This window comes from Cololabis saira, chromosome 16 (assembly GCF_033807715.1).
Source record: "Cololabis saira isolate AMF1-May2022 chromosome 16, fColSai1.1, whole genome shotgun sequence".
NCBI classification, from domain to species: Eukaryota; Metazoa; Chordata; class Actinopteri; order Beloniformes; family Belonidae; genus Cololabis; species Cololabis saira.
The window spans coordinates 13,163,877-13,179,861 of NC_084602.1; the positions used below are offsets into that span (position 1 = coordinate 13,163,877).

Below are 15,985 nucleotides of genomic sequence, written 5' to 3' on the forward strand. Positions count from 1 at the left end.
CCCAGGAAGACTAGCTGGTCGCTACGGCGCCAGCTAATGGGGATCCCTAATAAAATCAAATCAAATAAAATCAAATATATATATATATATATATATATGTCAGAAACAGTGGCCACTAAAACCAACTTCCATGTTTCCTCTAGATGACACATCAAACAAATATTGTGTTATTATAACAGTTAATTGATAGCCTTAAAATCAGGTATTGGTATTTCCCACAGCCAGATGGCGCTATGGGTCTGAAAATGACTGATAGATTTCTGCTTGAACATATCAACGCTGTACATTTCTGGGGGAAACATAGGATCTGTATAATTAATAAAAACCAACAACACACGCTTGTAGTGTGTGTTTAAACGCTTTTCTTGAGCTGTAGAGCTTATAGTGCTTCGAATGCTTTTTGTTTTGCTTTCTTGTCTTGTTTTTTTTTGTGTTTGGCTTCATGGCTCCTTGCACAGTGCTGTGGTTATCAATAAGCTATATGAAAAAGAACTGATGAAAGAGGTTCATTGGCATTCAACTCACAGGAACTGACTTTGTATAAAGTCAATGATTAGATCTTTGCCTGTGGCAGCCTTGCCTTTTGCTTTGACTTATTCCTGCTTGCAGATCATGGAGCTGAAAAGAAGGAGAAAAAAGAGAAGAAAGTCAAAGTTGAAGAAACTGTTGTTGTCAAAGTAACAAAAGTGAAGTCACAAAAACAAGGGAACAAAACAGAGGAAAGACTTGCCGAGAAGAAACGGAAAAGACCTAAAGGTAACAGTATAATACTGATATTAAGACCTCCCATGTAGCAACGTCAAAGCAGTCATATGAGTATTTGCAAGTATATTTATTTAACATTAGTGTTGACTTGTATGTCGTATGTGTTTCCTCTCAAAGATGAGGAAGAGGTAAAGGAACCATCTAAAGCTGAAAAAAGGGTTAAACAGTCCCTCAAAGAAAAGGAAACCAAAGCCAAACCACTTAAAGAAGACAAAGAGGTGAAGGAAAAACCTAAAGTGACCAAGAAAAAAGAAGAACTTCCGGGGAAAGAAAAAGAAGTACAAATACAACCCAAAGAAGTAAAGAAAGCCCCAGAAAAAGAAAAGGAGAAAAAAGAAGAGAGAAAAACTCCCAACAAAGAGAAAGAAGAGAAACCCCAGGCAGAGGCAATAAAAGAAAAGAGAGCAAGAGAGAGCAAAAGAGAGCAAGTCAAAGAAGAGAAAGAAGCAGATAAACATCGGAAAGAGAAGAAAGAAGAAAAAAAGTCTTCCAAAGATAAAGATGTTGAAACACTCAAAGAAGAGAAGGAACTTAAGAAGACTTCCATTGCAGAGAAATTAGTGAAAACTCCCAAAGATGAGAAAGTGGACAAAGTTCCTAAAGAAAAGAAAGCAGAGATTAAGCCTTCCAAAGAAGAAAAAGTAAAGAAACCATTCATAGAAGAAAAAGAAGTTAAGAAGAATTTCACAGATGAAAAATTAAGAGAACTTCCTAAAAGAGAAAAAGTGGAGCAGGAAAAGAAAACAGAAAGGAAGCCCTCCAAAGAGAAGAAAGAGTTAGAAAAGCCTACAAAACAGGAGATAGTAGAGAAGCCATCCAAAGAAAAAGAAGAGGAGAAACCTCTGAAAGAACAAAAGGAAGTAAAGAAACCCCCCAAAGAACCTAAAGAAGAGGAACCTTCCACGGCAAAGAGAGCAGAAAAGAGGCATTTTAAAGAAGAGAAAGAAGTAGAAAAACCTTCCAAGAAAGAGAAAGAAATTGAGAAACCTCCCAAAGAAACCAAAGATGTAAAGGAACCAACCAAAGAAGAAAGAAAAGTAAAAATCCCCCCCAAAGAAGAAAAGGTCATACAGGAACCTCCTAAAGAAGACGCAAAGAAACCTCCCATAAAGGAAGATAAACCCCCTAAAGAGTTAAGAGTTGAAAAGCATCCTAAAGTAGAAAAAGAAGAAAAGAAACCTCCCAAAGAAGAAAAGGAAGCCAAGAAGTCTGCTAAAGAGGAAAAACTAGAGAAACCTGCCAAAGAAGAAATAGTAGTGAAACTTCCTAAAGAAGAAATCAAGAAAACTCCAGAAAAAGTAGAGAAACTTCCCAAAGAAAAGAAAGTTGAGAAACCATCCAAAGAAAAGAAAGATATAGAGAAACATCCCACAGAGAAGAAAAAAGTAGAGAAACATCTCGAAGAAAAGAAAGAGACAAAAGAATATCCCAAAGTAGAGAAAGAAGAAAAGAAATGCCCAAAAGAAGATGCAGAAAAACATCAGCAGAAGGATAAACCGGTGGGAAAACCTCTGGTAGAGAAGAAGGAAGCAGAGAAACCTCTCAAAGAAAAGAGAGACGTTGAGAAACCTTCCATAGAAAAGAAGGATGTAGAAAAACATCTCACAAGAAAGAAAGACGTAGATAAACCCTCTAAAGAGGAGAAGAAAGAAGAAAGAGCCACCAAAGAAGAAAAGGAAGCAGAGAAACATCTCAAAGAAAGGATAGAACAAAAGAAACCTCACAAAATAGAGAAAGAATCAGAAAAATATCTGAAAAAGGAGAAAGAAGTAGAATTAACCAAGGAAGAGAAAAGGGTAGATAAAACTCCCAAGGAACAAGAAGAAGAAAAGAAAGCACCAACAGAAAAGATGGGAGAAAGGAAACATCTAAAAGAGGAGAAGAAACTGGACAAATCCCCCAAAGAAGAGAAAGAAGAAAAGAAACCTCATAAAAAGGAGGAAGTAACTGAGAAACATCTCAAAGAAGAGAAAGAAGAAAAGAAACCTTCCAAAGAAGAAATCAAAGCTGTTAAAACTGCCATAAATGAGAGGATACATGAGGAACATCTCAAACAGGAGAAAGGAGAAAAGAAATCCCCCAAAGAAAGAGAATCAGAAAAACATCCCAAAAAGGAGAAAATAGTTGAAAAACCATCTAAAGATGAGAAAGAAGAAAGGAAACCTGCCAAAGAAAAAAGAGATTCAGTTAAGCTTCCCAAAACAGATAAAGTAGTTGTAAAACCTCTGAAAGAAAAGGAAACTCCCAAAGAGAAGAAAGTAGAGAAATCTCCCAAAGATGAGATACAAATTGAGAAAGCCCTTAAAGAAGAGAAAAAAGATAAGAAACCCCACAAAGAAAAGAAAGAAGTTGGAAAAACTCCCACAAAGAAGGACGTTGAGAAAACCCCCAAAGAAGAAAAGAAAGCTCAAAAAGAAGGTAAGCCTCCTGAGAAGCAGAAAGTAGTAGATAAACCAACCATAGAAAAGAAGGAAGTAGAAAAACTTGCTAGGCATGAGAAAGAAGAAAAGAAACCTCCCCAAAAGGGAGAGGAGGCAGCTAAACTTTCCAAAAAGGAAGAAATATTTGAAAAACCAACCAACGTCACAAACAAACATCCCAAAGAGAAAGAAGTAGAAAAACCTCCCAAAGAGGGCAATAAAATTGAGAAACGCCCCAAGGAAAACAAGGAAGAAAAGACACCTCCCAAAGAACAAAAAGAAACTGCGAAACCTCATAAAAAAGACAAAATAGTTGAAAAAACTGTCAAAGAAGACTTAATAGTTGAGGCGCCTTCCAAAGAGAAGAAAGTAGAGAAAACCTCCAAAGAAGAGAAAGAAGAAGAAAAGAAACAGCCAAAAGAAAAAATAGAAGCACTTAAACCTCTCATAAGAGAGAAAATAGTAGAAAAACATGCCAAAGAAAAGAAAGAAGTAGAGAAAACACCCAAAGAGGATAAGAAAATTGAGAAAACTCCTAAGGAAGAGAAAGCCGAAAAGAAACTCCCCAAAGAAGAAAAAGAATCAGCAAAACTCCCCAAAGAGGAAAAGAAAGTTGGTGAACCTTTCAAAGAAGAAAAAGAAGCCGATAAAGCTCCCAAAATGGATAAAGTAGCTGAGGAACCTCCCAAAAAGAAAAAAGTAGAGGAGACGAAAGTCAAAACAGCTCATAAAGAGGAAAAAGAAGAAAAGAAACCCCCTAAAGAGGAAAAAGAAGCGGTGAAACCTCCCAAAAAGGGGAAAATGACTGAAAAACATACCAAAGACGATAAAAAAGTAGAGGAACCTTCCAAAGAAAAAGTAGTAGCAGTTCAACCTCCCCAAAAGGAGAAGGTAGTAGAAAAACATCCCAATGGAAAGAAGGTAGTAGAGAAAACACCCAAAGAGAAGAAGGTTGAGAAACCTCTTAAGGAGGAGAAAGCAGAAAAGACACCACCAAAAGAAGAAAAAGAAGCAGCAAAATCTATAAAAGAGGAGAAAATAACTGAAAAACCAACCAAAGAAGACAAAAAAGTAGGCACACCTCCCAAAGAAGAGAAGAAAGTTGAGAAGCCTCCCAAAGAAGAGAATAAAGTTGAGAAGCCTCTGAAAGAAGAGAAAGAAGAAAAGAAGCATCCCAAAGAAGAGAAGAAAGTTGAGAAGCCTCCCAAAGAAGAGAAAGAAGAAAAGAAGCATCCCAAAGAAGAGAAAGAAGAAAAGAAGCATCCCAAAGCAAAACTAGAAGCAGTTAAACCTCCCACAGAGAAAGTGGTAGAAAAAGCTTCCAAAGAAAAGGACGTAGAGGAAACACGTGAAAAGAAGAAAGTTGAGAAAGCTCCTGAAGTAGAGAAAGAAGAAAAGAAACCCCTCAAAGATAAAAAGGAATCAGAAAAAAACACCAAAAAGGAGAAAATAGTTGAAAAACCAACCAAGGAAGAAAAAGAGGAAGAAAAAACTAACAAAAAGGACAAGAAAGATGAGAAATCTTCCAAAGAAGAGAAAAAAGAAGGGAAATCTCCCAAGATGGAGAAAGTGGGAGAAAAACATTTCAAACAAATAAAGGAGGTAGAGGAATATCCCAAAGAGAAGAAAGATGAAAGAAAAGTAGAGGAAGAAGTTGTAGTTGCTCCCAGAGAAGATGAAGAACCTGTTAAGAAGAGGGTCACCAAGACAGGTACATGCAGGTCCACGATGAAACCAGCTAGAATGAAATCATGACCTAATGACTGACTTTGATGAGACGTCACATCATCAAAGGACTAACCCTCTCATGGAAGGATGTCTGAACAAAACGTGTTGTGGAGAAGGAAGTGAACTGGAAAACTCTACAGCAATAGACACTTTAAAGTGCAACTGATATTCAAGTTAATGATAAAGTTTCAACTACAGTTTGAAAAATAATCCCCCTTTCTTTTCCAGCGGCCAAACCTAAAAAGGAAATCAAAGTAGCCAAGCATAAGGTTTCATCCATCCTCAAGAAGGAACATCTCAACGTCACTAAAGCAGGTGAGGCAATATGCAAAAGCATTTATTGAGAGTATTAGAAGGTTTATTGAATCTTTCCATTCAAACTGGTTCAGACACAATGATTAAAACATTTAAATCATCCAAAACAGGAACCCTTCAATCAATTTCTGTTGTTTTCTCATACAGTTATTACATGTTGTGATATAATGTTGGTTTGGGAATAGATTAATTTAATGACTTTAAATGCTCCTCAGTTTCCCAGGTGATATCTGCAAACCAGAGATAAACAAAAAGAGCTTGTTGTGATAATTGTTGATTATTGTGTAAAAGCATGTTTAGGTGTTTGGAAGCTTCACAACAATATTTCTTTATACTTAAAACACACAGTAGTTTATTTCTACATTTTGTATGCAAATGTTTGCTGGTAGTTACTTTTCGTACAAAGCAAACTGAGTAATATTAAGATGTCTGAACAAAACTGTCACGACTGGTGTTTGATGTGGACCCAAACGCAGGAGAGCAGGAGGCAGGTGTTGCAAAAACCAAGGATTTATTCCATAAAAGGCAAAAACAAAGCGCTGCTTGGCAGGATCAAAACAGGGATCAAAAAAGACTGGAGCAAAACAGGCAGGAGACATGGAGGATAACACAGTACGGACCGACAGGGAACAAGGGAATGACAAGACCAGATATACACAGGGGATAACGAGACACAACGAGACACAGGTGCAGACAATCAGGGCAGATGGGACACAGGCGGGAGAAAAAAACAGAAACTGAAAGGCTGGGGGGAATGTCAAACCCTGACAAAAACTTGTTGTGGATAAGGAAGTGAACTGGAAAACTCTACAGCAATACACACCTTAAAGTGCAACTGATATTCAAGTTAATGATAATGTTTCAAATACAGTTTGATTGGAAAAATAATCCCCCTTTCTTTTCCAGCGGCCAAACCTAAAAAGGAATTCAAAGTAGCCAAGCATAAGGTTTCATCCATCCTCAAGAAGGAACATCTTAACGTCACTAAAGCAGGTGAGGCAATATGCAAAAGTATTTATTAAGAACATTAGAAGGTTTATTGAATCTTTGCATTCACACTGGTTCAGACACAATGAAAACATTTAAATCATCCAAAACAGGAACCTTTCAATCAATTTCTGTTGTTTTCTCATACAGTTATTACATGTTGTGATATAATGTTGGTTTGGGAATAGATTAATTTAATGACTTTAAATGCTCCCCGGTTTCCCAGGTGATATCTGCAAAACCAGAGATAAACAAAGAGAGAGCTTGTTGGGATAATTGTTGATTATTGTGTAAAAGCATGTTTAGGTGTTTGGAAGCTTCACAACATTCTTTATACTTAAAACAAACAGTAGTTTATTTCTACATTTTATGTGCAAATGTTTTCTGGTACATGTAGTTACTTTTCGTACAAAGCAAACTGAAAGTAATATTTTGATGCCTGAACAAAACGTGTTGTGGATAAGGAAGTGAACTGGAAAACTCTACAGCAATAGACACTTTAAAGTGCAACTGATATTCAAGTTAATGATAATGTTTCAAATACAGTTTGATTGGAAAAATAAATCCCCCTTTCTTTTCCAGCTGCCAAACCTAAAAAGGAAATCAAAGTAGCCAAGCATAAGGTTTCATCCATCCTCAAGAAGGAACATCTTAACGTCACTAAAGCAGGTGAGGCAATATGCAAACGCATTTATTGAGAACATTAGAAGGTTTATTGAATCTTTGCATTCAAACTGGTTCAGACACAATGGTTAAAACATTTAAATCATCCAAAACAGGAACCCTTCAATCAATTTCTGTTGTTTTCCCACACAGTTATTACATGTTGTGATATAATGTTGGTTTGGGAATAGATTAATTTAATGACTTTAAATGCTCCCCAGTTTCCCAGGTGATATCTGCAAAACCAGAGCTAAACAAAGAGAGAGCTTGTTGTGATAATTGTTGATTATTGTGTAAAAGCATGTTTAGGTGTTTGGAAGCTTCACAAGAACATTTCTTTATACTAAAAACAAACAGTAGTTTATTTCTACTTTTTATATGCAAATGTTTGCTGGTACATGTAGTTACTTTTTATATATTAAACCATTGGAAAGTAATATTTTGATAAGTTTTCATGTACAAAGCAAACAGAAAGTAATATTTTGATAAGTCAAACCCTATTTGTATAAAAAATAAAGCTTTAATGAAATTCTCCTCCACTGACAGTTCCCAAGGAGCCTGAGAAGGAACCAGGGAAAAAGATCAGACCTAAACCTCTTAAACCAGGTACACAAACTACAATAACTATGAAAAAAATAAATCTGCATATACTTTAAAGATGGATTTAAAACACAGGATTAATGCTCATCATTTAGAAGTTTAATATTATTAGAATATGCTGTAAAAGGACCAACTGTAATTTACTGAGTTAAGTATCAAGATCATAAAGATCATTAACATTAATTTTGCTGTAATTCCACAGCCGTAGCTGAAGTAAAGGGAAAAGAAAAACCAACCCCTGAGAAGAAAGGTAAGTTTTATTGATCTCCTAAAGGACTTTGTCATATGTGCACGGTAACCACAATAAATTCATACCACATACAGTATTTACTGTAAAAGATGACGTTTCTTAGAATAAACCCACAACTGCTGAGAGAAATAAAGACATTCAGGATTCTCTTAGTTACTTTATTGTGACATTATATTTGTATGTTGTTCTGTTTTGTTATTACTATCTTCTTAATACTAGAACTTATTTTATAGCCCCGCTTCTTAACTAAAACCCTTTGGAATAAAAGGCAAAGACGAAGGGCTACAAAGCCCCCCAAACAGACATTGTCATTCTTATACCAAAATATCTATGGACTTGCTCTAACCTTTTTTTATTTTAATCACTGAGTTTGGTAAAAAAAGAAACAAAGAGGTTATTAGAAAAACAGGAAATAGCATCCAAACAAAAATAAGACCCAAAGCCAATAAATTATGTAAAGCAGATGACCAAGAGAGACCTTTAAAAGAAATGAGAAGAAGAATTACCAAACAGGATAAGGAAAAAATAAACCACCCTAAAGTAGAGGAAGAATTTGTAGTTCCTCCCAGAGAAGATGAAGAACCTGTTAAGAAGAGTGCAAATGTTATTCAAGTTAATGATAATGTTTCAAATACAGTTTGATTGGAAAAATAATCCCCCTTTCTTTTCCAGCTGCCAAACCTAAAAAGGAAATCAAAGTAGCCAAGCATAAGGTTTCATCCATCCTCAAGAAGGAACATCTTAACGTCACTAAAGCAGGTGAGGCAATATGCAAAAGCATTTGTTGAGAACATTAGAAGGTTTATTGAATCTTTGCATTCAAACTGGTTCAGGCACAATGATTAAAACATTTAAATCATCCCAAACAGGAACCCTTCAATCAATTTCTGTTGTTTTCCCACACAGTTATTACATGTTGTGATATAATGTTGGTTTGGGAATAGATTAATTTAATTACTTTAAATGCTCCCCAGTTTCCCAGGTGATATCTGCAAAACCAGAGCTAAACAAAGAGAGAGCTTGTTGGGATAATTGTTGATTATTGTGTAAACGCATGTTTAGGTGTTTGGAAGCTTCACAACATTTCTTTATACTAAAAACAAACAGTAGTTTATTTCTACATTTTATATGCAAATGTTTGCTGGTAGTTACTTTTCGTACAAAGCAAACTGAAAGTAATATTTCGATGTCTGAACAAAACGTGTTGTGGATAAGGAAGTGAACTGGAAAACTCTACAGCAATAGACACTTTAAAGTGCAACTGATATTCAAGTTAATGATAATGTTTCAAATACAGTTTGATTGGAAAAATAAATCCCCCTTTCTTTTCCAGCTGCCAAACCTAAAAAGGAAATCAAAGTAGCCAAGCATAAGGTTTCATCCATCCTCAAGAAGGAACATCTTAACGTCACTAAAGCAGGTGAGGCAATATGCAAACGCATTTATTGAGAACATTAGAAGGTTTATTGAATCTTTGCATTCACACTGGTTCAGACACAATGGTTAAAACCTTTAAATCAACACAAACAGGAACCCTTCAATAAAATTTTGTTTTTTTCCCACACGGTTGTCACATGTTGTGATATAATGTTGGTTTGGGAATAGATTAATTTAATTACTTTAAATGCTCCCCAGTTTCCCAGGTGATATCTGCAAAACCAGAGCTAAACAAAGAGAGAGCTTGTTGTGATAATTGTTGATTATTGTGTAAAAGCACTTTTAGGTGTTTGGAAGCTTCACAACATTTCTTTATACTAAAAACAAACAGTAGTTTATTTCTACAATTTATATGCAAATGTTTGCTGGTGGTTACTTTTTATGTATAAAACCATTGGAAAGTAATATTTTGATAAGTCAAACCCTGATATTTGTATAAACATAAAGCTTTAATGAAATTCTCCTCCACTGACAGTTCCCAAGGAGCCTGAAAAGGAACCAGGGAAAAAGATCAGACCTAAACCTCTTAAACCAGGTACACAAACTACAATAACTATGAAAAGAATGCACCTGCCCATACTTTAAGGATGAATTTGAAGCACAGGATTAATGTTCATCATTTAAAAGTTTAATACAGTTTTTCACAATTGTTTAAACACATTTCCTGATTGACTACCTCACTTTCTCAAAACTCTAAACACAAATTACAAAACTCACACACAAAATGCAAAATCCTACACTTCTCTTGCAAAAGCACACTCTATCCTCAAAACAGTGTTAACTCTTCACTAAATGGTATTTCCTTCTCAAATGCCAAACACAAACATCATTTGAGTAGACATTTCTAAGCACCCACTGAACACTGATGTGCAGAATGGAAGACACTATAGTATGAATGGAAAACACTATATGAATGAATGAATGAATGAATGAATGAATGAATGAATGAATGAATGAATGAATGAATGAATGAATGCCTCAGTAGAATCAAGCATTTGTATGTTCAGTGTACACCTTCAGCTGTTGGATGTAATGTATCACCATATAGTATTCTTATGTATAGGCTACTCAAATAGAAAACAACACACAATTCTTTACTGTAACAACAAATAATATTTTACAGTATTTGGACTCAAAATGTGCAGTCCACTGGACATCACAGCAAGCTGTGGATGAAAACTTGACAGAAAATAGAAACAGAACAAAAGTATTAGGCTGCATCCTGCCTTTCATCCCTGGCTGGCCACAGGACCTCATCCACGTCGCAGGTGATGTTCTCCCTGGCTGAGCAGTGATGTTCTCCCTGGCCAAGCAACGGGGGAAGAATCTCCTACAATGCCGCATGAAGCCTTGACAGGCCTCAGCAGAGACATCGCCACATGCGTCCTCTATTGCCTGCAGAAGTGGGATCCGTGTCTGAGGGTTTCTCTCGTATACCTTCCATCTCCAGGCAGAGAAAAACTCCTCAATTGGGTTGAGGAAGGGAGAGTATGGAGGGAGATATAGGACATCAACTTCTGGATGGACCGTGAACCAGTCACGGACCAGAGCAGCCCGGTGGAAACTGACATTGTCCCAGATAACAACGAACCTGACCACCTCTGTGTCCTCCATCTGGTCTGGCTGGACAATGATATTGTAGAGCTGGTCCAGGAATGCTAGAAGAAGTGCAGTGTTGGAGGGGCCAACGGTGGCATGGTGATGGAGGACGCCGTGGTGATTGATGGCAGCACACATTGTTATGTTCCCTCCACGTTGGCCAGGGACCTCTGTGATGGCACGCTGGCCAATGATATTCCTCCCTCGGCACCTTCTTTTTACAAGGTTGAACCCCGCTTCATCAATGAATATGAATTCAATGGCAAATTGCTGATTGCATATTGCACAACAGCCTTTGGAGTTTAGAAATGTGATTGACTGTGTGTTCTGTTTGAATAGCGAGAGAGGGAATTCAGGAAGAGTGTGCAGGGTATTGGGAATTGTGTGTAGTGTTGTGAGAAATGTGTGGTATGGAATGGGAATTTGAGTCTAGAGCAGTAAATGTGCTTGGAGTTCAGCAGGATTGGTTCAGCCACCCGAAAAATGGGTTTCAGGTTGTGCACATTGTGTCTGATGTTCCAATAAATGTGTTTAAACAATTGTGAAAAACTGTAATATTAGAATATGCTGTAAAAGGACCAACTGTAATTTACTGAGTTAAATATCAAGATCATAAAGATCATAAACATTAACTTTTCTGTAATTCCACAGTCGTGGCTGAAGTAAAGGGAAAAGAAAAACCAACCCCTGAGAAAAAAGGTAAGTTTTATTGATCTCCTAAAGGACTTTGTCATATGTGCACGGTAACCACAATAAATTCATACCACATATTTACTGTAAAAGATGACGTTTCTTAGAATAAACCCACAACTGCTGAGAGAGATAAAGACATTCAGGATTCTCTTTCTTACTTTAGTAAGTGTGACATTATATTTGTATGTTGTTCTGTTTTGTTATTACTATCTTCTTAATACTAGAACTTATTTTATAGCGCCGCTTCTTAACTAAAACCCTTTTGAATAAAAGGCAAAGACGAAGGGCTACAAAGTCCCCCAAACAGACAGTTTCAGCCTAATACCAAAATATCTATGGACTTGCTCTAACCTTTGTTTTTTTAATCACTGAGTTTGGTAAAAAAAAAAAAAAAAAAAGAAACAAAGATGTGATTAGAAAAAGAAGAAATCCCATCCAAACAAAAATAAGACCCAAAGCCAATAAATTATGTAAAGCAGATGACCAAGAGAGACCTTTAAAAGAAATGAGAAGAAGAATTACCAAAGAGGATAAGGAAAAAATAAACCACCCTAAAGTAGAGGAAGAATTTGTAGTTCCTCCCAGAGAAGATGAAGAACCTGTTAAGAAGAGTGCAACTGTTATTCAAGTTAATGATAATGTTTCAAATACAGTTTGATTGGAAAAATAATCCCCCTTTCTTTTCCAGTGGCCAAACCTAAAAAGGAAATCAAAGTAGCCAAGCATAAGGTTTCATCCATCCTCAAGAAGGAACATCTTAACGTCACTAAAGCAGGTGAGGCAATATGCAAAAGCATTTATTAAGAACATTAGAAGGTTTATTGAATCTTTGCATTCAAACTGGTTCAGACACAATGATTAAAACATTTAAATCAACCCAAACAGGAACCTTTCAATCAATTTCTGTTGTTTTCTCATACATTTATTGCATGTTGTGATTTAATGTTGGTTTGGGAATAGATTAATTTAATGACTTTAAATGCTCCCCAGTTTCCCAGGTGATATCTGCAAAACCAGAGATAAACAAAAAGAGTTTGTTGTGATAATTGTTGATTATTGTGTAATAGCATGTTTAGGTGTTTGGAAGCTTCACAACGACATTTCTTTATACTAAAAACAAACCGTAGTTTATTTCTACATTTTATATGCAAATGTTTGCTGGTAGTTACTTTTCGTACAAAGCAAACTGAAAGTAGTATTTTGATGTCTGAACAAAACGTGTTGTGGATAAGGAAGTGAACTGGAAAACTCTACAGCAATAGACACTTTAAAGTGCAACTGATATTCAAGTTAATGATAATGTTTCAAATACAGTTTGATTGGAAAAATAAATCCCCCTTTCTTTTCCAGCGGCCAAACCTAAAAAGGAAATAAAAGTAGCCAAGCATAAGGTTTCATCCATCCTCAAGAAGGAACATCTTAACGTCACTAAAGCAGGTGAGGCAATATGCAAACGCATTTGTTGAGAGTATTAAAAGGTTTATTGAATCTTTGCATTCAAACTGGTTCAGGCACATTGGTTAAAACCTTTAAATCAACCCAAACAGGAACCCTTCAATAAAATTTAGTTTTTTCCCACACAGTTGTCACATGTTGTGATATAATTTTGGTTTGGGAATAGATTAATTTAATGACTTTGAATGCTCCCCAGTTTCCTGGTGATATCTGCAAAACCAGAGCTAAACAAAGAGAGAGCATGTTGAGATAATTGTTGATTATTGTGTAAAAGCATGTTTAGGTGTTTGGAAGCTTCACAACATTTCTTTATACTAAAAACAAACAGTAGTATATTTCTACATTTTATGTTCAAATGTTAGCTGGTAGTTACTTTTTATGTATAAAACCATTGGAAAGTAATATTTTGATAAGTCAAGCACTGATATTTGTATAAACATAAAGCTTTAATGAAATTCTCCTCCACTGACAGTTCCCAAGGAGCCTGAGAAGGAACCAGGGAAAAAGATCAGACCTAAACCTCTTAAACCAGGTACACAAACTACAATAACTATGAAAAGAATGCACCTGCTCATACTTTAAAGATGAATTTGAAGCACAGGATTAATGTTCATCATTTAGAAGTTTAATAATATTAGAATATGCTGTAAAAGGACCAACTGTAATTTACTGAGTTAAATATAAAGATCATAAAGATCATGAACATTAACTTTGCTGTAATTCCACAGCCGTAGCTGAAGTAAAGGGAAAAGAAAAACCGACCCCTGAGAAGAAAGGTAAGTTTTATTGATCTCCTAAAGGACTTTGTCATATGTGCACGGTAGGGCTGGGCGATATATCGAGATTTTAATATATATCGATATATTTTCAAACGCGATATGGTACGAGACAATATCATTTATATCGATTATTAAAAAAATAAATAAAAAAAAAATACGATTTTGATATAGCTTATTTTGTGACAAATTGACTTGAATGTTTTATTTGATATTTGCACAAATGTTTTGTCATTTGCACAACTGTCAACCTCAGTGGAAAAGTCTGCCTGTTACTGTCTACATTGTATTAATTGCACAGTGTATTTTAATGTAATTGTTATGCAGGAAAGGGATATTTGTTTTATTTTATTCAAGAAGCATTTTTATTCTATATATGCAGGCAGTTTATTTTTATTTCATTTGTTTTATACATTTTGATATTGTGCAGACCTCTGTTAATAAAGGTACCTGTGTGACATTTGGCTCGAGGCTTTGTATTAAAACAGTTTTTTTAAGGGTTTGCCTCAGAAAAAAATGAAGCTAACAGAGATGCTATGCTATAATGCTTTGGGGGAAACCCCAATTACGTCACGGAAAAAATATCAATATATATCGAGTATCGCCATTCAGCTAGAAAATATCGAGATATGACTTTTGGTCCATATCGCCCAGCCCTAGTGCACGGTAACCACAATAAATTCATACCACATATTTACTGTAAAAGATGACGTTTCTGAATATAAACCCACAACTGCTGAGAGAGGTAAAGACATTCAGGATTCTCTTACTTACGTTACTGTGACATTATATTTGCATGTTGTTCTGTTTTGTTATTATTGGTCCACAATGAAACCAGCTAGAATGAAATCATGACCTAATGACTGACTTTGATGAGATGTCACATCATCAAAGGACTAACCCTCTCATGGAAGGATGTCTGAACAAAACGTGTTGTGGATAAGGAAGTGAACTGGAAAACTCTACAGCAATAGACACTTTAAAGTGCAACTGATATTCAAGTTAATGATAATGTTTCAAATACAGTTTGATTGAAAAAATAATCCCCCTTTCTTTTCCAGCGGCAAAACCTAAAAAGGAAATCAAAGTAGCCAAGCACAAGGTTTCATCCATCCTCAAGAAGGAACATCTTAACGTCACTAAAGCAGGTGAGGCAATATGCAAAAGCATTTATTGAGAACATTAGAAGGTTTATTGAATCTTTGCATTCACACTGGTTCAGACACAATGAAAACATTTAAATCATCCAAAACAGGAACCCTTATATAACATTTATTTTTTTCCCACACAGTTGTCACATGTTGTGATATAATGTTGGTTTGGGAATAGATTAATTTAATTACTTTAAATGCTCCCCAGTTTCCCAGGTGATATCTGCAAAACCAGAGCTAAACAAAGAGAGAGCTTGTTGTGATAATTGTTGATTATTGTGTAAAAGCATGTTTAGGTGTTTGGAAGCTTCACAACATTCTTTATACTTAAAACAAACAGTAGTTTATTTCTACATTTTATGTGCAAATGTTTTCTGGTAGTTACTTTTGGTACAAAGCAAACTGAAAGTAATATTTCGATGTCTGAACAAAACGTGTTGTGGATAAGGAAGTGAACTGGAAAACTCTACATAGACACTTTAAAGTGCAACTGATATTCAAGTTAATGATAATGTTTCAACTACAGTTTGATTGGAAAAATAATCCCCCTTTCTTTTCCAGCGGCCAAACCTAAAAAGGAAATCAAAGTGGCCAAGCATAAGGTTTCATCCATCCTCAAGAAGGAACATCTTAACGTCACCAAAGCAGGTGAGGCAATATGCAAAAGTATTTATTAAGAACATTAGAAGGTTTATTGAATCTTTGCATTCAAACTGGTTCAGACACAATGATTAAAAAATGTAAATCATCCAAAACAGGAACCCTTCAATCAATTTCTGTTGTTTTCTCATACAGTTATTACATGTTGTGATATAATGTTGGATTGGGAATAGATTAATTTAATGGCTTTAAATGCTCCCCAGTTTCCCAGGTGATATCTGCAAAACCAGAGCTAAACAAAAAGAGCTTGTTGGGATAATTGTTGATTATTGTGTAAAAGCATGTTTAGGTGTTTGGAAGCTTCACAACAACATTTCTTTATACTAAAAACAAACAGTAGTTTATTTCTACATTGTATATGCAAATGTTTGCTGGTACATGTAGTTACTTTTTATATAAAACCATTGGAAAGTAATATTTTGATACGTTTTCATGTACAAAGCGAACGGAAAGTGATATTTTGATAAGTCAAGCACTGATATTTGT

General features: G+C 35.5%; 1 protein-coding gene across 14 annotated transcripts in view; it reads left to right on the top strand.

Moving 5' to 3' along the window:
- The window catches only part of si:ch211-266g18.10 (trichohyalin), a 37,426-nt gene that overhangs the window by 12,493 nt on the left and 8,948 nt on the right, over positions 1-15,985 (top strand). For 5 of the 14 annotated variants that reach the window (XR_009784271.1, XM_061744013.1, XM_061744015.1 and 2 more), the window contains 17 exons: positions 610-756; positions 883-4,896; positions 5,142-5,228; positions 6,135-6,221; positions 6,798-6,884; positions 7,425-7,484; positions 7,681-7,728; positions 8,401-8,487; positions 9,062-9,148; positions 9,641-9,700; positions 11,416-11,463; positions 12,146-12,232; positions 12,808-12,894; positions 13,385-13,444; positions 13,641-13,688; positions 14,750-14,836; positions 15,401-15,487. Coding sequence is in view for 13 of the 14 variants with exons in the window: in XM_061744013.1 (XP_061599997.1) it covers positions 610-756; positions 883-4,896; positions 5,142-5,228; positions 6,135-6,221; positions 6,798-6,884; positions 7,425-7,484; positions 7,681-7,728; positions 8,401-8,487; positions 9,062-9,148; positions 9,641-9,700; positions 11,416-11,463; positions 12,146-12,232; positions 12,808-12,894; positions 13,385-13,444; positions 13,641-13,688; positions 14,750-14,836; positions 15,401-15,487 (5,268 nt within the window). In the remaining variant the exon portion in view is untranslated. The remainder of the gene's footprint in view (positions 1-609; positions 757-882; positions 4,897-5,141; positions 5,229-6,134; positions 6,222-6,797; positions 6,885-7,424; positions 7,485-7,680; positions 7,729-8,400; positions 8,488-9,061; positions 9,149-9,640; positions 9,701-11,415; positions 11,464-12,145; positions 12,233-12,807; positions 12,895-13,384; positions 13,445-13,640; positions 13,689-14,749; positions 14,837-15,400; positions 15,488-15,985) is intronic. The other 9 variants (XM_061744017.1, XM_061744020.1, XM_061744027.1 and 6 more) reach the window with 8 other exon arrangements.